Consider the following 26,298-nt stretch of genomic DNA (forward strand, 5'->3'; position numbering starts at 1 on the left):
TTCAATTTCTCATTTTGGATTTAGATGCTTTGGCAACACAGATGGAAGGAACGTCAGAGTGAAAGAATAGATGGAGAAAGAGAAATGAAAGCGAGAGAAGGGGGGGGGGGGGATGGAAGGAGTTCTCTCCTCTGATTGGCTGCTGCCTCTCCCTCACAATAAAGTCCTGAGGCTTCTCGCGGCTTCGGAGCTCAGAGACACAAGAGAAGGCGGCGCAGCAACAGCAGCACAGCCGGAGCTGTCAGTTCATTCATACGGATTCTGCTTCTCGCAACAATCCCGCTGCTCTGAAACCGATAATACCCGTTTTGCTTTCCTGCATTTAATCCCTGAATAATGCTGCAGTGAGTGCCTGGTGTCGGGAGGGTCTGCTGGGTTTCACCGCCTCGGCTTATTCACACGTAGAAGGAGAAAGTCTCAGCTGTTGAAAGACGGTTTCGCACATTTTGGGAAAGGATACGAGGAGGATTCGCACCTGGATTGCTTGTTGAGGTGAGCTGTGCGGGTTGTTTTAGGAAATAGCCTATTTTGTGTTTTTAAGGATTATTATTATTTTTTTTTTATTGAATGTTTTGATGTTTGTGCACCTTGGAGACGCATTGTGGAGCGTGTCCACAATGCGCGAGAGGGTGGAAAGAGCGCACTTTATTTCCAGCAAAAGAGGTTGCGTTTGTAAACGAACTGACGACTGAAATAAATGCTCTTTTCCCAACTTAACTGTCTGCAAATATTAGTATTGCAGCTTCAGTTAGTGTTCAAATGGCCCCTTTAGTGCAGTGTGATAACTGGCAGTGCGCCTTTATTGACTATCTAAATCGGTTTCCTCCAGAATCAAAACAAACAGGAGTAATGATACCCCAAATTAGCTGTGTTGTCTATATAGGCTAAGTAGCTGTGTCTGTCTTTTCATTTCCTCTAAGTGATTCCTATAATGTAGCACAGTAATGGGATTGTTGAAACCAGTGGCGGACTATTTTTAACCCCCAGTACCTTCTGGTTAAGAGGATTACCCCCACCCCACCTCTCCTCCTCCTGCAAGACGGTGAGGGATCAGTGAAGTTAATCCCACATCTCTCATGAGTAACCCTGGCTTGTTCTCCATGGCTTTCCGTGCCACTGTTCTGTAGTACAAGCATGTATTGGGGTTTCCTTAATGTGCTGACAAGTTAAATCCGTTTATTGGTGATTTGGCAGGACTCTGGCTGGCTGACAATGTGAGGGTGCCTCCTCTGGAAACACTTGAATGGGTTATTGTTGCAGTGGATTACATGATTGCTACTGTACTCTGGCGTTGTGTAGAGGTGGTTGTGGTGGGCTTTGATTGTGCAAATGCAGACAAATGGATGCTTTTGGGAAATGGGTCTTTGAAGTCACAGGAGTCTGATATGTGGTGCAAGCGGTGATGTAATTGTACATACAAAAAACAGGTGTGAAGACTGCAAACCTTTGGGAGTTAAGAAGTGTGCTCCCAGCTATAGCTTAGATGTGTTTGTATCTATTTTTTTTTTAAACCTTGACTGATTTATTGTTCAGACAATTTTTATTTGCCCAGTTCTTATGGAATTGCAGATGTTGTGTGGGGCACCTTTTTGACTAAATTTGCTTGACAAGTGAAAGCTTGGTTATATGCAACTGTTGTGTTTAAATGGCTTAAAAGCAGGGGCTGACTACACATTGAAATACAGTCTTTTAAATGTGGTGAATCAATGGATTTGTAACGCAGAATAAAATTCAAATTCAGCCCAGTTTCCAGCCTATAGATGCATGGGCATCTTTTGACCTGCAGATTGTCAAATCACTGCTTACAGAGAAGTCTTTGAGGTCAGGAATGTCCCAGTCCAGACACATCCTGAAGTAAGCCTCAATACACTAAGTTCTTTGTTTACCCTTTGTGGTAGTGTCGCCGCACCTCAAAACACAAGTTGAAATTTGACTGTTTGACATTTCTAGTATCTAATCCCAACCTATGCTTGTTGTTGAAGCTGTCTGTTTACTTAGTTTCCTAAAGATTTATGAGAAGAATCAGAAGTAGTCCCAGTCTGTTCAGTGTTTTAGTGTATGCAGGGGTGTGTGTGTGTGTGGGGGGTGTTCATGTGCTGTCAAGGACTGATGACACCAACTGACAGAATCCTATATGGAAGCTGTGACTTTTACCACTCAGTTCCACAGCTGCAAACATTACCCTGTCAAAACACTCATTACTGCTGTGGATGTAGTCAAGAAGCTGTGGTTGGAGGAGCGTTAAAAGGTTGAGATGTGTCTGTGTAGAGCCCTCTCTTTTCTGGTCGGTTATCTTTTTGCTGCGGTCTGCTTTTTTCCCCCCCATGTTCTAGCTCTACTTTTTGATCGCAGCCCTCTAAGGAAGGTCACCAAATACCTTTCTGCCTAGTTTAGTTTTAAGTACTTCTGACCGCACACACTAGCTTCAACACCACCAACCAGCCGTCTTTATTTAGACTACTTCCACTATTCCACTGTGGCCTCTTCGCCCTCCTGTGCAGCCACTCAGCTATCTCTCACCCTCATTTCCTCAAGCCATGGATGAGTGAGATTCCTCATTGCCTTTAAGGGTTTACATAGTGGAGGGGGGCTGTTGATTTACTGTTGGTACCTCAAAGTGTCTCTGTGCCTGCACCACATTCCCCCATTGATATAACCCCCTTCTCCAACCCCAACAAAGCAAAAACAAAACACCTTTTTACTTTTTCTCTTCAGCGTGATGATCAAATTATGTTTTATTACACCGCTAAACCCAGAGCTATACTGCTTTTGACCCGTGTACTCTTCAGTGGTTTGCAGGGAAATCTTAGACATTTCTCAGGAAAATGGCATCAGGGAAGTGCTTCAACAAGTAAATGTGAGTGTTTGCCTGCATGTGTACGTCTCGTGAACCACAGGAATGATTTTCTGTATGCTCAGGCTTTTTTCTTTACAGCCTCTGAACTGCTGATCGGCACCCATCACAAGCGGTCGTTAACACTGCAGGCGGAGCGGGAAGAGCCTCCGTCGGCTCTTTGTAATTTGAGCAAGCGAGGAGACCAGGCTCCATCATTCTCCCCTCTGGGGAAGCAGCCCCACCCATGCGTTTGGAGGCAAAATGACCTGCAAGCTTGTGTCACTGATGGCTCTGCAGCTTGGAGGGAATTTCACGTAAACGGCAGGGTTTTACTCCTGATATGACATGTTCCTGGAGAAGTTTGCTGCTTTTTAAGCTGCTGCCCTTCTTTTAAAATTTTCCAACAGGGCAAAAAAGGGAACTATTTTGACATTTATTTAACCTTTCAGTGAATCATGGCCTGAAACCAAAAAATTATTGTTACCCTTCTCATCAACTCGTATTTTACCTCCAAATAGGGCTATTTAATTAAAAAAAATAATTTTGGCTCCCAATGTTCACAAAAAACGGAGTAATGGAGAAAAAATCGATTTATTTTGCACATTATGTTTTGCAAGTAAACTCTTATTCTGTCTTTCAGTTCAAAAAGGAAAAGTATAAAAGGAATTTTACAGTGCAAGATGTTTGCATTGTTTCAGCTGAGTGTTCTACCCCCCAGTACGTACTTGGAAGAAGGGGAGAAAGTCCCAGCCCCTCAAGACTACCACGAGACATACCTGAATCATCGGGGAGACTCAGTGCCATGTGATAATCAGCGGTTTAGTCTTTAGCCAATAAAAAAAGGGAACAGTGTGTGCATGGGTGTAAAAATAGGCCAGGGTTTGAATATTTAAAGAAAACCATGGTTTAAATATGGTGGCTGAGACTATTCTGACATGTAATTGTTTCTAATTCATTTTGATGTCAAAAATTCCTTAGTTCTATGAAACTTTAACCCAAAAGCAACAATGTGTATGTCAGTTTATAAGCTTGATGCTTTTTAGTTGAGTACAAAGGCATATTTTGAGCAGAAACAGACAGAAATTTGAATATTCTCTGTTTTTAAATCCAAACCAGACTTCTTTTTACACATGGAGACAGATGGCTACACACACACATCCACTTCCACTCCCACACACACTCCAAAAAAAGTGGGGAGGCAAGCTGTGGCATTTTGTTTGTTTACCTTCTACTGCCACCCAGCCGGCGGCCACGCTAAACCAACAGCAACGTGCAAAGAGTTTGCTTTTGTCAGGCCAGAGGTCCCCCCCCATCCTTCACCATCACTACTACTACTACTACTACTACACACAACACCTGGAAGCCAAATGTAAATCTGTGTCTCAGTTGTTGCTGCTTGTAAGCATCCTGCACTTAGTTTTTAGGATTTTTTCTGCGGTTCATTTTAGTTTCACCTGTAGAGGGTGTGTATGTGTGGATTTAATTAGTTTGGTGGATGAAGGTTTGGACTCGACATATCTGAAACCGCATCAACAAGTCAAAGATATCTTAAGATTAGAAATGCACCTATACAGCTTTTTTTTTCTGCCAGTAAAGATTCCCATCTTATTTTGCTTTATCTATTAATTATTAGTCCACAAAATGTCACAAAATAAGTACACATGCTCATGGCAATATCCCCAAGCTCTTGATGTCCTCTTCCAATTTATTTTGTCTGAACAACCAATGAAAACCCAGTGGGATTCAGTTAATAATGCCATGAGATAGGAAAAAAAGATGCAAGAGAAAAGCTGCAAATCCTAACATTGGAGAAGCTGGAATCTACAAAGATTTATTTAATTAGGTAAATTAAAAATAACTTAAATAGTAAAATTACTTGAATAAAAAAACAAAACCGTGAAGGAAGTATTCAAATGTGTCACATTTTCTGTTGATTGCTTTTGAGCTCCACATCCAACCAAAGCAACCCCCACCTTAATGGTGAGAGAGGCAAGCGTGGGATCAGGGAGTTGGTGGTTCAGATCCCAGCTGGGAAAAGTGAACGAGAACTGTTCTCAGTCCTCGATCACCTGCTGCTGTGTATGTTCTCTTCATCTGAACCCCAGTGGTGTGTTTAGAGAGCTGCTTTGTGGACAGTAGATGTCTGTGGTTGTACTTGGTGAGATACTGTATCTTCAAATTAATCTGTGGTACAGTACTGCTAAGAAAAGAGCACTTAAACTCAGCATAAAACCCTCAGTGGAGCACTTTCAAGGGTGTCCCTCCGCCAGACCTGTGATCTCCCGGTCTCTCCCTCTCTGCAGGGAAGCCACATGCTGCAGCAGATGCTCGGGCCGCTGCGCTCTGACTCCTCACATTTGCCTTTCTCATGGAAATGCCCATGGTTGTCTGGCTGAATAATAGCGATGGTTTGTGTGTGCACGTGTGCAGTATGGGGCGGCATGTGTGTGGAAGGGTGGGTGGTTTTTGTCTCGTGTGGGTGAGGGCTTTAAGTGAACTTATGAATAAACGGGTTGTTTAGGTGTCTGTTTCGAGCCGCGTGATCCTGCAAAAGCAAACACAACTGTGTCTTGTGATTTTTAAAGGTTAAGCTCAAGACTTCTGTGTTAGACCATTAAATAATACCTGTTAATTCCCTCTCTGGTCTGATCAGCAGATGTTTATTCCTTTTGATTTCCTTCTCTTCTTTCTTATCTAAGCCTCCTCCGCAAACCAAAATTACTTCACAGGACAGTGAAACTCCGAATGTGTTTGAACTCCGTGTGGCAGTATGTGGGCAGGTGCAGTTTATACCTCCTGGCATCTCCAGGCGTATCCGTCCCTGGCAACACCGCAGTGCATCAGCCTTAAAAGCTTCCTGACTCGGCAGGCAGCCACGGGGCAGCATATTGTCACGAAGGTGGGGGTGTGGAGGGTTGTGATGGTGTGTGGGGGTGGTGTTGTTGCCTCCCCCCCACCCCCGTGTGAAAAGGCCCTTTGTGTTTCCCCAGCCATAAGTCTGCCTGGCATGGGATTGAGCCGAAGTGCCAGGTTCAGAGGTCAGGAGGCTGGCAGAGGTGTGTGTGTGTGTGTGTGTGTGTGTGTGTGTGTGTGTGTGTGTGTGTGTGTGTGTGTGTGTGTGTGTGTGTGTGTGTGTGTGTGTGTGTGTGTGTGTGTGTGTGTGTGTGTGTGTGTGTGTGTGTGTGTGTGTGTGTGTGTGTGTGTGTGTGTGTGTGTGTGTGTGTGTGTGTGTGTGTGTGTGTGTGTGTGTGTGTGTGTGTGTGTGTGTGTGTGTGTGTGTGTGTGTGTGTGTGTGTGTGTGTGAGCATTTAATGTTGCTCTTTGAAAGTAAAGAGCAAAAGTTACAGATCCTCTCTACGCTTTGTTTATCATCTGACATCAAACAATTATTTTCTTATCTTACTTTAACAATTATGAACATGTTTTTTACTACAAAACACCTTTTTTTTTTTTTTTTTATTAAAAATAACAAAAGAAACAAATGTCCTCAGGAATACAAATCTGACTAGACATAGAAACAATCAAAAATGCTTTGTGCTATAACTTCCTCATAGCTTTGAAGTACCATATCTGGTGTCAATTTACTGATAAATCTATAATTGCTTGGAACATATGAATCAATAAGTTTTTATGGTAATGTCTTCAGTTCAGTGTTAGAATGACGTTTGCACCCTAGCACAGGACTGCACATGGTTTCCTCCACTTGTTATGCCACACACACACACACACACACACACACACACACACACACACACACACACACACACACACACACACACACACACACACGGAGTAGCAGTTGAAGTAAACAGGCAGGGTGGTCATACAGTGTGCTTTAAGGGTAAACAAAGTGTCATGACATGTGGCAGAGCTACAGTTTGACCCAGAATCTCTCACAAGCTCTTACACGTTTTTGTTGTACTTTTGTTTTTATGTTCAAGCACATACAGAGAACTTTCTTTATAAGCACAGACTTTAAATGAGTCAGAAGACCTTTTGAATGAATGAATGAATTGTCTGTGAGATTTCCCAGCAAAGTATCGAATGTGAATCTGAAATCTCCGTTGGTCTTGAATTTGGTTTATTTCCAGCAGTTAAAGGTTACTGCTCATGAGACGATGCACACTACTAGCCTGCAGTTCTAGTTTGGCTCTAACTGGTTCTATAGAGCAAGGCACTAATACTGCCAGGGTTAAGGATTCAATTCCCTGCAAAAGCTCAGTGGGGTCCAAACTCAATAAAGCATCTGTGAGCGGTCTATTCTAGTGTTTTTCATCGTAATGCAGATGACTCATGAACCTCCTGTTTTTTTTTTTTTTCCCCTCATGCTTTTTGTGTCTCAACCACAGTTTGCATTTCAACTTTTTCAGTCAACCATTTGCACTTCCAAATAAACCAAACCCAAACCCAGAAACCTTAAAATGAACAGCAGGGATCCAGAGGAGGAAGGGTGTGTTGACTGTCCAAACCTTTGCCGTCTGTGTTTGCGTCTGAGAGCTATTTCGGATTTGTTTGGCCACCCTGCATCGGCGTCTGTGTTGAAACATCTATAGGACAAGAAGTTAAGAGTGTTTACTGACCGTTCCTGTGTTTGTCCTCTTTCTCTTTGCAGGACAACATGCCTCAGACACCACCGTTCACGGGGCAGCTGAACACCGGCAGCTACAACAAGAACCTGTACCAGACCAAGGAGGAAAGCTACCCCGGCCTCTATTATCATGACAACAACCTGGCATCTGGGTCACTGGAGGCCCTCATTCACCACTTGGTCCCAACTGCAGACTATTATCCAGATGTGAGTATTTTTTTTTTTTTTTTATATATTACTGGTGGATACTTTTGCAATTTCATCAAAGTAAGTAGGTAAACCCTTTTTTCTTTTATGTTTTGTCTGAGAAGCTCTGGTGCTTTGAGACCCAGTTAAGTGCCAAAGTCTCTTTTTTTTCTGTCTTTGTCTTTCTTTCTTGCGTATCTTTTTCAAAGTTTTAATTCCCTCTACTTTTTTTAGATTACATTTGTCGTAAACCTATTTTCTTCCCCCCACAGAGGACGTACATCTTCACCTTCCTGCTCAGCTCTCGTCTTTTTATCCGCCCACACGAACTCATGTCGAAGGTGTGTCACCTGTGCGTGGAGCAACAGCGACTCAGCGACCCCCAAGCTGACAAGGTACCCTATATTTCTTAAAATTCGACTTCCTCTTCATGGATTTTAGTTATCAGTGGAATGTTGTCTGTTCCAACAGGGCTCTTAGCTGTGAGCCTACTAGACATTTACACATCCTAGTTCTGGTTTTCCCTACTGTTCACTCAACACTTATGTGTTTATCCTGCATTTTCAGATGAGAGTCAGGAAGATCGCTCCCAAGATCCTCCAGCTGCTGACCGAGTGGACGGAAACCTTCCCATACGACTTCAGGGACGAGAGGATGATGCGGAGCCTGAAGGAGCTGACCCACCGGCTGGCCATTGGAGACGAGGTCAGACTTTGATTTCTTATTGCTGCTCACCATAGACATGCAACAAAAAAAAAGTATATTCATACTAAATGAGTTAAGTAACAAAAGACTTGCTGCTGTTTAGATAATAGGTGTTATCACAAGCCGTGGTGCGCTGTTTTGTAGACCGCACGTGCAGCAAAGCCACATGCACAGGCAGATTTTTTGCAGATAGCATTAGACGGAGGTGGAGGGGAGTATCTCTGGCAACAAAGCAGTTTTGAGGCTGGCTGAGTTGAGAGAAAAGCCTCATTGTTCGCGGGCTAGGTGGCTTTTTTTGTCGTCACTGTGGCGCTCCTTCCAATACAGCATTTGAATTGTTTCACTGCTGCAGAACTGATTGTCACTGGCTTAGCGTGCCATTAGCCTCTGCTGCGCTGTTTGGATCCAAGTTTATTTAGTGGGCCAGAACAGTTTTTGTCCTGTAGCCTCTGTTATCTTTGTTGCACATGCAGATGCACATGCAGAGCCTCCACATTTAGATAGAGAAACGTTGTTTTGACAAGCAGTGACTCATGCTCTTGTGTGCCATGAAAGGAAATGCTAACATAAGCTAATGCGACAAAAATGGTGACTGCAAACATGAAATTACATGTAGCCTACATTTTGGGGAAATTAGCTTTCTTGCTGAGAGTTAGATGAGAAGATTGATGGGTGGCGATTAGCTTAAGCAAGGCAAGTCAGCTTTTTTGTATAGCACAACAAGGCAGTTCAAAGTGCTTTACATTAAACATTAAAAAACAGTTAAAACATTTGTTAAAGAAAATTAAAGAAACTGCTAAAATAGAATAAGAAAGGTATGAAATGCAAGAATAAAAGTTGCAGTGTAGGAAACAATTACTTAAAAAAAAAAAAAAAAAAAAGCCATCATCAAAAAGAAAAGCTTGACATAAAGACTGGAATCAGGAAAACGACTAGCCTGGTGAAGTTAAAAAATCTATCTATCAGCACCTGAAAGGGTTGCAAATTATGCCAGACTAGCTGTTTCCCCATGGACATGCTAAATGTACTTAAACCATCCTCTTAGTTTGAAGTGTTGTGCGATTTTTCACAAACAGTCTTTATCTTTTACAACTCCAATTACGTTTATCAGACTTTATATCAAATGTTCTTTCCCCTCCATGTCACCAGTGGTAGCGTTCCCACTTCACTTTTCCCAGGTCTGGACAAATAATTGGGTTTGTCATCATGAATCAGGGTTTTTTCTGTCTTGATTGTTTCACATGTGTTTCAGTGTGCTATGCTTGGGAATGAGTTCCGTGTCTGAGTTAAGTGTGTATAACTTTGGGTTGGGGGGTTAACGATAAGCCAGCGGGGGCTTGTTAGGGCCAGACAGTGATGGAGAACACCACATCCATCTGTCTTGACCGAAGACATCCCTCCTTCACCGCTCAGCACAAGAAAAACACACGACCCAGCCATCCCCACTGTTTTTAATGCAGGTTTCACATGACTCATCAATAGCACAAGCACAAGTATTGATCCTGATTTAATCTAGAAATCAATACGTTTCTCACATGACACTCGGACACATTTACAGCTTCCCTATGTCTGCTCTCGTGGTGCAACACACTAGGCATATGACCGCCAGTAATACACACTCCCTCAGTCATGCTCATGGGCACGGATGCTGTGTTTTGCTGGTCACACAAACATCTTTTGATTTCACAGTGGATTGGCTGCAGTTGGCATTAACGCAACCCCTCCAAAGATATTTGTGATGGTTGAAATCGATTTTGGCCTCGAGCCAACAGAAAGCCACGTAGTACAAGATTCCCTGGTACTTTCCCTTAACTATGGTAGGTGAAAGTTGAACCAGACAGTTGGTTTAACCGGCAGATTGCAAAATCATTTTTAACTTTTGCTTTCAATTTCTTAAAAAAAACTTTCCAATTGTGTGATACTGGAGTTTCTATGCTGCTGTTCTAGCGATGACAGCACAGCATTCTCAAACCTCAGCAAAAATCTGGTTATTTAAAATGTTTTTATCGTAACTGATAGATGGCTTCTCAAAAATACCACAAGTTTTCCTTAAAATCATGGACTCTCCTTAATAATTTGTGTGAGCAAAATGCTGCCTTTTGATTGATCCCGTATTAACAGATCTTTTGACAGGAGAAACAGAAGAAACTGTGAGTAGATAAAGGTTCCAAACACTAGATGTGTGTGCTGTGTTGACAAAGCAAACTTTTACAACACTTACAGCCTGTAGATGTGCTGTGATATCCTGTTAGCCACAAGCATGTGTGCTCATGATTAGCACAGTGTGACCAAGTACGTTTTTTCAAATGAATGAATTAATCCTAAGAAAGCTTTGGTGCCTCGCTTCACAAATCGCCACAGGGCAAATGTCGAGGAAGTTCAGTTGTGTTGTTGTTTATTCATTCAGATGATAACCCGTGACAATCAAACACGATTCCCTCCTCTGGGTAGTGCGTACGCCATGGGACATTTCTCATTTCGAGGAAGTTTAGCTGTTGATGCGTAACAAAGCAGTCTGATGACAATAGCACGGGTTTGATCAGAACTAATTTGCATTCCTGTTTCTCATTGATTCTCCAAATCATCATGTTTTGAAACAAAACACAAATGTCTAACCATTAGCAGGTCTTGAATACGGAGTCCGACGAGGATTCTTCAGAGCGTCGACCGCAGCACTCTGGGAACTTTGGGTTAGAGTCCAGAATAGACGTCCCGAACATCTGGTCAAAGTCGTGTCCAGACCACACTCAAAACATTCCAGGACCTTGATCTCTGTAGTAAGACTGTCATTATGGATGTGGTTGGATATATAGGGAAGCAGAAGCCGAGAAGAAAACAAGCGCTGTGATCTTGATCTGACCTCATTTGATGGTACCAAGTTCTTGCCTTCCCTCAAAATGTGCAGTTTTTTCTTTGGCACTAAGTTATTTTTTGTAAAATAAAAACTATGCACTTTGACAAAAGACTACGAGGCAGACTCCTCTCTTATGATTGAAGTCATTTTCCTTGCTTGAGACTAAGTGCCGTTTTACAGTTGTGCGGAGGCTCCACGCAGAGCTCCACGTAGCCTACATAAGTGGCCTGATGTTTATACTTTTATACGGAGCAAGTAGCGACTCTAGAGTCCTAGTGAGAGAAACAAAGTGTCTCCCCTGTTCTTTCTATCATGGTGGGAAATCTTTTTAGCAGGAAAAGTTAACTCTCTCCTTGATTTCATGTTTATGGAGAAGGAGAACCAGGGGAAATGCAACGATACCTAGCCACGGCTGAGCGACGTGCGTCGCCGCGACAGTGTAGTTACATTTTTCGAGAGGTGCACGTCAGGCTACGGCGTAGGGTCCGGCATAGACGCAGAGGGGTCTGCGTCTACGCCGGACCCTGCGCCGTCGATTCTATGCATAACTGTAAAAAGGCCTTTAGTTGGACTTAAGTTATAAAAACAAGGACTTGAGACGTGACTGTTCTGAGAGTTGACTCTAAAGACATGACTTTAAATGGTCAGCATTCAGAGACTAGTCTACTTGACTTGGCTGGAATGACTCAAGAAAAGATCTGGACTTATAGCAAATGAATGCTGGATGCTAGTGCATCTAAGATACTTGGTTGAAAGTATTTCTACACCATCGTGACTTGGCAACATGGATCTGTCTGTAGATAAAATAATCCTGCGCACTGCACATTTTACTATGTGTCCATTAGTGCTGCTTGGCTAACCTGCTATAAACAGTCCGGCCTTTTGTGTGGGTCAGGTGGTGCTTCACAGGAAGTGACCGCACTCAGCCAAGAAAAACAGGACCTCCGGTGATACGATGGCATGAAGCAACCACGTGCTCAGTCGTGGTGACTTGTACTGAGCAGCCGTCTGCCACCTCAGGATCACTGCCAGGGTCGATAGCGCAGGGAACAGCGTGCCCCTGCTAGGCCCCCTCATTCGTAACGCCAATAGTTTTGATGAGCAAATGCGACTCCTTCTGCTTAGAAATGTCAAGCGTGCTGTTGTCCCGAAGATCCTTGACTATATTTAGCCTACCCTGGCCCGTAGTGTGTAGTGGGGACAGAAGCTACAGCAGATGGCGGACTTTTGAAGTGGCAACTGGAGCGTTTTTCACTGGTGATGGTCTCACTGTTGTCCAACTGTGCAGGAGTGTGGTCAAGCATTAGCTGAGTGTGTACAGTGTTTACACTGATATTAAAATGTCTGAATAGAGGTATTCCATGTAGGACAGCAATTTATGATTATTCTCAATATATTTTAATCTCTCCATGATATTTGGGTGAATCGCTTAATAGTAAAAAAAGGTCCCCCACACTTTCTGGGATACCCACACAATGCCTTAAAATCGTTCACTTTGTACAACCAAAAGTCCCAAAAACCAAAGCTATTACATTTAATGATATTAGTGATATTAAACAGAGAGTGTCAAATCCTCTAATAACTCTTTGTTTGCTGTGTCCAGGACTGGTAGTGCAGGGGAAAGATCTGATGCCAAAATGAAGAAATCACCAAAAACCTTGATACTCAGTTGAGCGTTTCAGTCGCACAAAACCGTTAAGGAGGCTCTGGTTCCAGCTCCTCCGATGTGGGGATTTGCTCCTTCTGTAAAAAATCTCTGGATTTTAGACTGTTGGTCAAACAAAAACGAACCATTTAAAGACGTCACTTTGGTCATCACCATTTTTAATAATTTTAAAAATGAACTAATAATGAAAATGTACTCCGTTCAACAATCATCAATTACTTTTGTGCGGCTGGCCAAGGAATAGTTTTCAGGAAAAAAAGACCATCATCTGCAACTTCATTTTTCTTCTCTCTGTCCTGTGCTCCTGCAATCCCTTTGCCCTTGCCAAAACTGCACTATCCACAGAGCCGCACTTGATTGGCTGACAAGCGAATGTGTCTGTTCATGTGCCATCACACCTATCACAGCCACAAAACCAACATACAGATCCATTAATCACGCCCTGGGAAGTGAATTTCAGAAAGGGTCCTGCCCTGGATGTTTCCAGGAGAGTGATGATAGTCTGCCTAATTTTCTCAAATGCCAGAGCACCGCACCAACTCCTCACACTCGATTACTGTCTAGGCACCGGGCCTCCACATCCATTTTAAGGCTAGCTGTGTTTTTTCCCCACCTGGGTGAACTGGAGTCTTGTTTGCAGAACCTAGATTCTGGAGGCTGACTTGGCAGAAAGTTCAGGGATGTGGTCATGAGAAAAGGGGCCTCGTCAACCCAGATTTCTTTGGGCTGCTCATACCGGTGGTGTGGAAAGAGGCCACAACAGAATCCTCCACATTCATACTCTTTCACATCTCTTACACATGCACAAAAATCAATCGCGCATGTCCTTCTTCCCTCTGTAGACCCTCTTATGTGACTTCTGTGCTAAACTGTGTCAGTGATGGAACACTTATCTTATCGTGGCATGTTTGGAGTCCAGGGGAAAGTTCAAAACAGGACCAACTCTGAGGCCAGGGAGTCTCACTCTTTTTATGTTGAGCTGCGAGGACTTAATCAGGCTTGCAGGAAGCGGCTTGCATAACATTGCGAGTGACCCCCCCCAGTGCATGACCAAAGGGATGCTTTCCTGCAAAATAAATACTTTGTGGCGTCAAATTTTGAGGGTCGTTTTGTGGTTTGGGCTGAGAGCTGGCATCAGTTTGCGGTTAGTTCTGCTGACATGTAGTCAGCATGTGTGTTGTAAATTCCAGTGAGGTTGTAATCACCCTCTGCCACAGATGAGTGGTAAGGGATTAACCTAAAATGCCTACAGCTGAGCTAAATAAAGTGGCTGCACGCATGCTACTGGATATTTTGGTCAGATTTATATCACACTCTGCTCTTGTTCTTATTTCTGTTATGGTGTTCCTTGCGCTCTCAGTGATGTAACGGTGTCTAACAGCAGTGTCTCCATCGTGTTTCATACTGGGTTGGAGAACAGGAAAAACAAAACCATAATTTGTGTTATTTTCCTCAGTGATGGTCATGATTGTCATGTGAGAGCTTTCACCATTGCAGCCCCCTCCCTCTGGAACTCCCTACCCATACACATCTGTGACTGTACTGACCTGGACACATTCAAAACACTAATCAAAAGACACCTTCAGATTAGCTTGTTTTATGTGTGAGTTTTAGGTCTGTTTTTAATCTGCTATATGTGTTGGTTTTACTGTAAAGTGTCTTTGAGTACCATGCAAAGCGCTATATAAATAAAATGTATTATTATTATTATGTGAAAAGAACCTTTTTATATGCTGAAGTTTTGTAGAAATATCGTTGACCATTTCTAACGGAGTTCATCAAGGAATCTGAATAGAGTGAATAAAGTAAAACTCTTTTAATGCTCCTAAACATCGAGTTCTTAACTGATTCTCTTCTTTCATCTCTTTCCACTGTTCCCCTTCCCTTGCTCTATCTCTCCCCCCGTCCATCCATCAGGTTTACAGGAAGGCAGTCGGCCAGATGAGCCAGGGTTTGATCAGGAGGTTGACGGTGCTCAGCCAGTACGAGGAGGCGCTGGTCAAGATCAACGCCACAGCGGCCGAACGACTGACGGCTGTTAAAGCGAAGCCTCAGGCGGCCATCCAGAGAGACATGCTGTCCATCTGCAACGACCCATTCACTGTCGCCCAACAGCTCACGCACATAGAACTGGTAAGCCCCTTCATATATATTTTTGTTTATTTTTCATTTAGATCTGTTATTTGTTTTTTTTTTTTTTTTTTTTTGGTCAAGGACAGTCATCACGATTCGAATCAGAATACTTTATTGATCCCCTCAGGGAAATATTTAGTTGCAGTTGGTCACACTCAGATTCAAGGTAAGGAAAGAGCAAGTCAATAAGTGTATAAAGTAAGAAATGATTAAAACGTTAGGTATAAGTAAAGTGAGATTAGGTGACAAGTAAGATTAGGTTGAAAAGTTTGTTTCAAAGGGATTGTACAAATTCTGTTGTAGTGCAGTATCAACATAAATACAGTACGAACATAAATAAGTACAGGGTGACTAATAGGTAGCAGCAGTGGATAAAAAAACACCTTTGCACATGTAGTACAAGTAATTATTGCACATAATTGTCTAAGAATATTGAGATGTGATGTGGAGATGCGTGCTGTGAGTCCAGATTTGACACTAAGCGTGTAACACATGGAGGGAGGAGTTATATAGTTTGATGGCCACAGGCAGGAACGACCTCCTGTGGCGCTCTGTGGTGCATCTTGGGTGTCTGAGTCTGTCGCTGAAGGTGCTTCTCAGACTGACCAGTGTATTGTGGAGTGGGTGGGAGGTGGGAGTCCAGGATGGAGTGTATTTTGGACAACCTCATCCTGTCTGTAGTGCAGGGTCGCAGCATCCATTGGTCTGCAGAAACCTGTAGTTGAGCCAAAATCAGTTTAAATCATTACATCACATCCGTCAATTGTTGCAACGCGTCAAACCAAATTAAGATGTAAATGTTATCTTCCCAAGAACAATCAGAAGTCCTGCCAATGACTCGCTCTCATATCGGCCCATGAGCCAAAGAGAACACGACCAAATCGATGCTGTGAGAGGAGAACATGTGAGAGACGTATAATGCATTAGAAATCAGTGCCGTGGCTAACGCCACAGCTCCTCCCACATATAACCTACCACAGCATTGATTTTAAACAGCAGTGTGTTTGACCACGGTTTTATATTCATTACATGTCAGTTTGCCTTTGAAAAAAAACGTTCAAATCGGTCAAACTGAAAAAAAAAAACAATACAGATGTTGATCAAGGGTTTCTTCCAAGATCCAAAAGGTTAACTTCCATTTGCTGTTTTTAAGCACATTTTTAGTTTGTGCTTCAGAAACTCCAGGTTACTTGAGTTGGGAAAGTTGGTTTTAAAAAAGGAGAAGATGCAATAAAGGCTGATGAAAACAGATTTTTCAAACTAACCTTGAAATTGGACTATTCTCTGCTTTCTCTACTGTAGTCAAAATATAAATTTTTCACTAGACATCCCTGAATATAACTGTATTGTGAAATCCTAACTGATTTAAAAAAAAAAAAAAAAACATGTGGATCAGAAGAATTGCAGGAATGAAATCCTGTGATATATCAGCGTTACTGTTGCTTGATTAATTATTTAATCCACTTACATCCTCATGGATAAATTTGCATGAAGATAAGCACGGATTCACATTCTATTTTGCAGAAATTTCAGAAATGTACTTTAAGTGTCACATTTTAATAGAAATTAAGCATTAGACATTGGAACCCTTAATAATTCCTCAAATTAAGTGGTGATTTTAAAGGTGATGCAAACTGTTGCAGAACATTCATCAGCATTGTCCAAACTAAAGATGGATGCAGAGAGTTGATTTCTCTTTTCCTTCCTTTTCAGGAGAGACTGAGTTACATTGGCCCTGAGGAATTTGTCCAGGCCTTCGTCCAGAAAGACCCTCTGGACAATGATAAGGTAACGTCTGCATGCTTTACTAAGAATACAATTGCAAGATAAGCGAAGCATATACAATAGTTATGCAATGTTTTCTTGTCGCCGTCTGGTGAGGGTTAGAAGTGAGATGATCTAGTTTCTCTACCAGATGGATGTTAAGTTTACACAACACAGAGACTGGCTGCTGCACAGGTCAAAGTGAGGGCAGCTGATTTCTAGACTGTAGCAGCAGACCAAATATCCGCTCCACACACACACACACACACACACACACACACACACACACACACACACACACACACACACACACACACTCAGACAGACCTCACTGACAATTTCCCCAAATCATTCCAGTGTCTGGATGAGATGGGCATGCATGCACCTCATCTCCTAGCAACCACTGCTGCCAAGGGTTTGATTTGGAAGGGGTGTATGAGTTTGTGAATGTGTGTTTGTCTGGCGGTGGGTTCTCTTGTCTGGCGTTCGGCTGCTAGGCAACAGTCCCCTTATTTGGAAACGAGGTGATGGGGGGTTAAGGCTGCCTTTTGTGCCTCCGGCTAGCCTGACTTGTATTCCAGCGAGCTACTTAGAAAAGGTGTGTGTGCGTGTGCATGGGTTTGTGTGTGTGCGTCCGCTGACGGGAAACACAACGTGGGGGTGAGTGGCGTAAGGCCAAAAGGAATGTGTGGAATTGGAGCAAGAAGAATCCACACAAAGGACCAGCGTGCATAATGTGAATAACATTGGCCACTATTGGGCTTATAGAAGAAGAGTGAATTTGAGTGTCCACTTAGCTAAGAGTTTATTTTTTATGCTCAGTGCTGCATTGACTGAGGGAAGGGGAAAATGCTTATGTCAGCTTTATCTTTCCAGTTCGGCACTATTTTTGCTTTACAATTAGCTCAATTGCTAATTGAAAGTCTATTGATGTTGTTACAGAGCTGCTTCAGTGATCACAAGAAGGCCAGCAACCTGGAAGCTTATGTCGAATGGTTCAACCGACTCAGTTATCTGGTGGCTACAGAAATCTGCTTGGTAAGTAATGAACATGAGGCCAAGTCCACTGTCAAATAATAAAACGTAGTGCCATGCAAAAGGTGAAAAAAGAAGAGTGGACTACAATTGCTGATTGTTTTCATCAAATTAAATCATATCAAATGCTCATCACAAGTACCCAGAGCTCAAGGAAAAACCCAACCTTGTTTTGTCAGATTAGAAGTCTGAAACCCAAACATTCAATTTAAAAACAGAGACCTATGCCAAATTCTCACATTTTAGAAGCTCGAAACAACACGTTTGTCATTTCTTGCTTGACAAATGACTTGAACGATTGATTAATTGATTAAAAAGAAAAAGAAAAAAAAAACTTGATCCTGCTGCCGCTGGATACAGCTGGGCCAGTACAGAGGCAAAGTACACATACAGAGGCAAAGTATACATTACTACTAGTTAAATGAAATGAGATGATACGATGAGCAAAAATAAGATAATATTTAAGATATATTCAATGTACAATTATATAAAACAGTGAAAATCTGCATATCTTTACATCAGAGAAGCTTGAATCAATGAATGTTTTTTGCTTATTAAGTTATTTGTTTCAGCCTCAAAAGAGTAATAAAAGCAACAATACTGCCTCAAATACTTGATAAAAAAACCCTCAAATGTCCCATTAAGTAGGCCTACAAACAAACTTTATTACTTTTTGCATAGTACTTAAATGGTAATGCACTTTTAGTAAACAACCTGATTTCCTACAAACACATTTACCAGACAGTACAGTCAGTCCTGAGGGCTAATGCAGTCTTCTAATGTTCTCCATTTTGTTAATAGCCTGTGAAGAAGAAGCACCGAGCTCGAGTCGTCGAGTTCTTCATCGACGTGGCGCGCGAGTGCTTCAACATCGGCAACTTTAACTCCCTCATGGCCATCATATGTGAGTTGTGTTCTTCTTTTCTCTGAGATAACATGAGATGTGATTTATGTTTTTATTGTTCTGTCAGCCGGGACAGCTCCTTGTAAATTGAAGGCATTCAGAAGTCTAGAACTCTTTAAAAGTAAATGGTTCAAGAAAGTATTCAACAGCCAAGAAATGATTTGCACCACTGGGTGTCACATTTATAACATTTTGTCTCACTGACTTTCTCATCTGCGATCCTTCTTTTTCTTTCAGTCATCAGAAAATCAGACCAGCGTAGTTAATGCAATTTGTTGTTCAGCGAGAGTTTCGTGCGGCGACGTAATCTCCCCCTGTAGCAGTATCCGCTCATGACTCTGTCCCAGTACATTTCCAACATACGTGATTTCCTTGAGTGCAATGATATCGGTGAGACTCGGCGTCAGCGGAGGGAGCGAAGCAGCAGTTCATGCAGATAATTCTCTCTGTGATTTTCCCATAGATTTCTGGCATTGGCATTCGACTGCTTGTATTTGCCGAAACACATATACACTCGCACAGTAGCTGCAGCTGAATGTCATGGGTACTGTGGGAACGTCAAGTGACCGAAAACTTGGCTTTACCGTTAAATACTTGAGTTGCAGCCAAGTGTGCAGAGCGTTTACTGTGTGTTGTAAGAGATGTGACCTCTCAAAAGTATAAAATCCAAGTACAAAATATCCGAGTTTAGTTGGTGGCTGATTTCATTAAGGAAAACTGAAAAAGGAGTTCTTGCCTCTTTCTCATCTCACCCCCACTTAACCTCAAACTGCTCCAGTGGAGCTCCTCAGAGGCCACAGATTAAACTCCGGTTGTATTAAGCGCAGCTTCCAGGTGTGAATTTGTGTAAATATGTTCATAAAAAAGACACATGTAGAGTCCTAAAGCACCTCAGACAGTTTAGAGACCTCGCTGGAGGTCCAGCCGACGGGCTCCAGGGATCCTAAATATGTCCCAGTATTTAGAGGAGAGGGCATCTGGTCATCCTCACAGGCCTGGGGCGGGGATCTGTGTGTCCAGAGCAGAGAGGGGGGGAGGCAGCTGGAAGAGGACACAGAACAAACCATCAGGGCAGATGGTCAGCACTGACCAGAGAGTGAGCGCACACAAGGGAGAGAGGGAGGATGGGAGGGTGAGGGGGGAGAGCAGAGGAGAGGATATTGCAGTGCCAGCTGTTCTCTCTCTCACTCTTTCTCCAGAGAGAGAGAGAGAGAGAGCGAGAGGGAGAGAGAGAGTGAGATCCTGTCTCCACCAGGGAACCACCAGGGAACCACCAGGGTTAGACAATGTATTGGTGATCTAATAAAAGGGCTAGTTCACCCAAATTTGGAGAGAACATTTTCTTATTCACCATTAGCTGTATATAGCCAGGAAGATGGCATTTGGTTCTTAGATGATTCGACATATTGACATCCAGACCCACATAGAACAGAACCCTACCTGATTATAAATTAGACTGAATAATATAATATAATTTGGGCTTAGCCCGACTCATGTCCCAGATCAGTAAAGACCTCTAGTGTAGACGGATCTCTTAAAACTTGGGCAGATAAGACCCAAACTATGTGCATGGCTAGATACCACTGGAAGTAAGTGAGAATTTGGTTGAAATAAACTAACTGAGGAAAAAGTTTGTTTTGTTAAAACAAACAAAAAATGAAAAATACATGCCCCGCCAGTGTCTCTTATCTGCTTCTGCGGCATTGTGTTGGTGCTGAAAAGGAAAAGACCTCAACGTTATATTAATGTTCTCATAAAGTGTGTGTGTGTGTGTGTGTGTGTGTGTGTGTGTGTGTGTGTGTGTGTGTGTGTGTGTGTGTGTGTGTGTGTGTGTGTGTGTGTGTGTGTGTGTGTGTGTGTGTGTGTGTGTGTGTGTGTGTGTGTGTGTGTGTGTGTGTGTGTGTGTGTGTGTGTGTGTGTGTGTGTGTGTGTGTGTGTGTGTGTGTGTGTGTGTGTGTGTGTGTGTGTGTGTGTCCCAACGGGGCAACAACCACAGCCAACACCTGTCCTCACAAACACACACTGGTGTCTTTGTGAGTGGATGAGTTTCCCAGTCAAGACACGATCTGACACACACATTCCCATTCTGCTGCGGTCGCACTTTTATTCATTTCGGCCCCGCAGCGCTGAAGTGTCATGCTAAACTCAAACTGTCTCCTGGGAAATGGAGTGAGTTCAGGAAGGAAATTAGGTTTAGCGGTTTAGAGTTTTATATTTCTGTCTGCTGATCGGAGTTCTTTTGTACTCAAGGGTTTGTTTGGTGTTGTTGTTCTGCTCTGGCGGTGACCTCCGGTGCCTGAACCTGCACCAGGCGCACACACACACACACACACACACACACACACACACACACACACACACACACACACACACACACACACACACACACACACACACACACACACACACACACACACACAGAGGATAACCATATGGGAAGCAGAGCGCTGGGAGGGGAAACGAGGCGTGCGCTAACTCCATTGTTGCTGCGGCCTTTTTTTTGCCTCGCTGCTTCAGAAGAAACAACAGTAGAAAAAAGAAAAGGGGAGGTGGAGGGATGTTAAAGGAAGACTGTCATGGGAGGAAGGGCGTAGGGGGAGGATGTGCGTCTGTCTGGCTGAATGGGAAAATGCCATGTGTTAATGCGACCATGTTTGGGCGTTTTCATGGATGTGTGATATTTCTCTCATTTTTTTTTTTTTTTTTTTTTTTTTTTTTCCTTGTTGTGTCCGCCTTGCAGCTGGGATGAACATGAGTCCTGTGTCTCGGCTCAAGAAGACCTGGAGTAAAGTCAAAACAGCCAAGTTTGACATCTTAGAAGTAAGTTTGCCTGAAAAGATTGAAACTACATACAGTTGTGAAACTCAACAAATGTGCATGTGTTTGGTTCTGCAGCACTTAAAAGACACAAGGGGGGGGAAAAAAGAGTTCCTAACGTTAAAGATTTATGGAAAAACCTATCAAAAATCATCAGTTTCCCACATTTTCTGTTATCTTCTCTTCAGTTTTAATTGTCCGACTCTTGCACTTCTTGTATGTGTTTTCCTGTGCCCACACATATTGGCAGTGCTATGGTTTTGTTGTGTTCGACACTGATGACTAACCGTGTTGTAGGCGTGTGGGGGAGCTTTTTCCTTTTGTCAGTGAAATGTTGGGTTAAGTGCAGTGACAGAGGCCGATAAACACAGTCGTGCTGAAAGCTGTTACGATCATGGATCTGAGTGGGAGAGCAAAGATTTGACCGTGACTCACACATATCTCCTATGGATGGATAAACACAGTTAGGCCGGCTACACACTGCCTGCGTAGTGTGTGGTGGCGGCGGCTGCGTGGCGGCTGCGTGGCGGCTGCGTGGCGGCTGCGTGGCGGCTGCGTGGCGGCTGGTGTCTTTACACACCAGAAACGTGTCTGACGCAGCGCTGCTGCGCCTAGCCTGGTCTCTAAACATGTATGTTTCCCATTGATAAAATGAAATGCCACGTTAAACATAAATATATACTGATTTTATTACAGCAAAGACCACATCTGCAGTATTGACGGCAAAATAGGCTACAGAATATTTTGTTCTGTATTGACAGGTGCAATATTAGAAAATTTTTTTTTTTTTTTTTTTATTATTACATTTATATCTGCATTTATATCAAAACCTAGAGACTTTCAAACAACATGTCATTTATTAATATGTATTTGTGTCTAAATGACATATAAACATCTTTTCCTATTCTATTTTGCCTGGAAACGCTTCTAACACGCTTGCGTGTCGTGTGAAAAATAGGCGTCTGATCTATTTCTAGCATGCACACCGCGCGTGAGACGTGCGTGTCACGCAGGCAGTGTGTAAGCTCTAACCTGTTAACGTGGGAGCCGAAATAAGCACGCCACGTAGCTGACACGCTCGTGCGACGCATCCAGTGTGTAACCGGCCTTAGAATTGATGGGTTTCCACTACTTCGTTGAACATTTAAAGACAGAATGGTTGAAACTTCTGCAGTTACTAATCAAAAGATGTGGTCGTACTGACGCATTTTATTTAACTTTACAGGAAACTTATGCCAGATTTAGTTTCAGCAAAAACAAATTCTCCCAGTTTTATATGATTGCTCGTTAAAAATCACATTATAGAAGCCTTAAATTAGTTTTTCCAAACAAAAATGACCGATCCCTAGCCCACCATCACCCTCTATGCATACATACAGACGTATGGTACCCGAAGAAACCCCAGATACTGCAGGGAAGACAGGCCTTCGGTCGGCCCTTTGAAAGAAGAGATCTGAGGTGGAGGCGAGTCAGGCTGTGGGATCTGAGAGCTTTCAAAGACTTAGTTCTTTATTTCCCCTTTGTGTCCCACCAGAGTTCATCTCCGAGCCTCACCTTGTGTTTGTCCCTCTGTCTGTCAGTCACACACCTCCTCAGCTCTTTACTCTTTTGATGATTTCCTTTTAGCCTCCTGTTGTTTCCCTTTGAGCCTTACGTGAGCTGAATCCTGAGCTTTCTGCCGTATAATTTGCTGCAATGGCTGTGTGGAGTTAACGTGCTTCTCAGTTTGTTCGAGGTCACAGACTCGATGGCATCTATCTCCTGATTCCTCCGATTACCTTCACGTAACTCAGGCTTATGCAATGCGTGATTACTTTCATTATCATTTCAAATCCATAACTGTAAATGAATCATTTGTTTTAGGAAATGTCAAACAATTGTCAGAAATGCAAATTTAAAGTTCTTAGTGGCCGAGACTTCTTTTTTCTTTGCAAACCAGTACTGTCCGAGTCACAGGATCACAACAAGAACTAGTAATTTCAACGAGGTAAACACAACTAAATGTGTTTTTAATCGACCACTTGTTGGCCCCTGACGTCCACTCCTCTTTCTCTTTCCTGATTGGCTCACCTGTTGTTTGTTTGTGAAGTTTAGATCAGAGGTTGACTTGTGCTCAAACTGACCCTTTATTCCTCCCTCCATAGCACCAGATGGATCCATCCAGCAATTTCTACAACTACAGAACAGCGCTGAGAGGAGCCACACAGCGGTCGATCACCGCCAACAGCAGCAGAGAGAAGGTGAGGCCTCAACGCACAGTGTACTAGGACTGGGCATCGAGAACCGGTTCCAACTTGGAATCGTTTCAAAAATTACGATTCCAATGGAATCGTTTTATTTTTTTATTTTATTTTTTTATTTATTTATTTTTATTTGACGTTGAAAAAACCGGTAAAACTGTAAATCACCATTGATTCAAAATAAATTGTTAGCCTTTTCTGTGAAATAAGCATGTCACCAGTTTCAACTCGACCCCTCAAAGAATCGCAATCGAGAATTGATAAGAACCGGAATCGAAAGGAAGAATCGGGATCGGAATCAGAATTGTTCAAATTTAAAACAATGCCCAACCCTACACTGTACCATATATGAATGAGCTGTAGGATCACATTTGGTAGTACCTATTCATAGTACATCTGTTCAGAATTTTGAATATATGAATATAGTCTCAGCTTTTTCAGTTGGTTCGCCTGTAGTTCAGCTCCTATCTGAATGCACTGTGGAGGGAAAATTAAATTCCCATGCTGACATTTAAATAAAGGTTGAAATTCTAGCTAAACCACCAGCACCACCACTGGGAAACCAGATTAAGTGTTGGAGAAAGTCTGCATCCACTCAAGTCAATGGCACCTAATGAAGAACAATTTGCCAAAAAAACAACAAACAATTCTTTTGTGACACATCCATTAACCAGCGTTTATATAAACCTCAAAAAGTTTGAACCTCTAAACTCTGCACTCCAGACTTTGGTTTACGTTTCAACATCCAGCGCCACTTAGTGAATAGTCAAGGGGTCTGGTCTCTTGCTAAAGAGCACTTGACAGCTACTGGAGGAATCAAAACTGACCTTTCAATTTCAGAATAAGCACTTCGGCTGATTACAGTAATGTAAGAAGAAGTTGAGATGGTTATCACACCGAATTTATTTTCACGCACTGCAGCAACAAACTTGAAGCAAAGCGGGAAAAACAAACCACAGCGCTGCCTCTCGTTGTGCCTCGTTATCGTCTGGGAGCCACATTCCCATCGTGTTTACGGCATCAGCTGCCACTGTAGTGGACTTGGACGAGGGACAGAGGTTGCATAACAGTGTAGCTCAGAGGGGACACGGAGGGCGCATGCTCAACAAGTGGGTCAAGATATGAGAAGGGTCTTGGTTTTCTCCTGATCAAACATGTTGTGTTCTCCTTTTAATGAGGGAGGAAAAAAGAACACAGGGCGCCTGCCAGATCACATAGTGTTCTCTGCTGCTTCTTGAGTTGCTCGCCCTGACCGAACATGAACCAGCACAGAGTTCGTGGGCTGCCAGAAGTTAGTGGTTTGTCTCCTCTCATACATCATTTGTTGAATAAGTGTGTTAGTGTGGAGACAGAGTGTACTGTCAATATGTCTCTGGCTCCCTGAGGGTTTGTGAGGGATTCTTTTCTGGAGCTCAGAAATGCAAACACACCCGGACAAGAGGTCGGGGTCGTGAAATGGAAAGTTCCCAAGAAGTCTGGTATGTTCTTGCCTTTGTGACCTCTCCTTTAAGGGAGGGGTGGAGGGTGTTTGTTGTGTTTATGATCTGCTCTAGGCATCCACTGGGCTGTTGACTTTGTCAAAGCATCAACAAAGCCGGCATTTATGCTTTGTTCATCCTGTTTTGCTGTAGTTTGCTGTGTGGGCAGAACGATTTAGATGATCAGAGTCAGTGGTTGCTATGTTAATTAATTTGCTTGAAATAACATTTTTAAGTTGATGCCAAACTGCTGATCTGAGGCAGACTTGGTGTATCACATGTTTGGTTGTGCAGCAACCGCTGGCAGAGATATTTTACGAACAAGAATGTAGAAAATAATCCAAATTATACCCAGTTACACCACATGATGTGCCCAAGTACGGCAAAATTACTTAGGAGCAGCTCTCGGTTTGACACACACTGGGGCTGTTCTGGACAAGCAGTGTGAACACATGAGGAGATTGACACTCCATGGACAGTTACTTTATTACAATAATAATAATATTAAAGTGTACTTGTGTGGCACTTGCCAGAACCATTGATCACAAAGCGCTTTACAGAAGGCAATAAAAACATATGGGAACAATGAAGATTATGATCAGTTAGCACAAATAAAACCAGGAAAAATAGTTGAGAATCATGGCTGCAGCTAATGAATATTTTCATTATTGTCTAATCTTATCTTAATCAAGTAATTGTTTTTTTTGGTCAATGCACTGTTAAGTTAATAACATGTCAGAAAAATGCTCATCACAAGTTCGCCAGAGCCTCAGGTTGACGTCTCCAAGGTGGCTTTTTTCGTCCAATCAACGTTCCAAAATTCAAGCTTTTTTGCTTCTTAAATGACTAATATTATCTATCAAGTTTGCAGCTGATACATTTTCTGTTGATCAGCTAATAGATACATCTTTTTAAGAACTTGTTATAGCGCTACAGAGAAGGAAAAATAACTTCAGCTGTTTAAACATCTTTTGAACCATCTATGAACTCAAAGAAATACCAGTGAAAAGATTTCAACAGTTTTAAATAGACACGTGAAATCCTCTACAGTAGATCTAATTTTTGCAACAAATCCAGACCTGGTGCCCTTCT

General features: G+C 42.7%; 1 protein-coding gene across 1 annotated transcript in view; it reads left to right on the forward strand.

Annotated features, from left to right (window-relative positions):
• Positions 1–204: 204 nt before the first annotated feature.
• Positions 205–26,298, forward strand: part of rasgef1ba (RasGEF domain family, member 1Ba) — a 32,283-nt gene continuing 6,189 nt past the window's right edge. The window contains exons 1-10 of the mRNA XM_028577167.1: positions 205–492; positions 7,449–7,631; positions 7,883–8,005; positions 8,178–8,315; positions 14,753–14,968; positions 16,682–16,756; positions 17,675–17,770; positions 18,569–18,671; positions 21,412–21,491; positions 23,633–23,728. Coding sequence (XP_028432968.1) covers positions 7,455–7,631; positions 7,883–8,005; positions 8,178–8,315; positions 14,753–14,968; positions 16,682–16,756; positions 17,675–17,770; positions 18,569–18,671; positions 21,412–21,491; positions 23,633–23,728 — 1,104 coding nt within the window. The 5' untranslated portion in view covers positions 205–492; positions 7,449–7,454. The remainder of the gene's footprint in view (positions 493–7,448; positions 7,632–7,882; positions 8,006–8,177; positions 8,316–14,752; positions 14,969–16,681; positions 16,757–17,674; positions 17,771–18,568; positions 18,672–21,411; positions 21,492–23,632; positions 23,729–26,298) is intronic.

This window comes from Perca flavescens, chromosome 5 (assembly GCF_004354835.1).
Source record: "Perca flavescens isolate YP-PL-M2 chromosome 5, PFLA_1.0, whole genome shotgun sequence".
Classification (NCBI taxonomy): domain Eukaryota; kingdom Metazoa; phylum Chordata; class Actinopteri; order Perciformes; family Percidae; genus Perca; species Perca flavescens.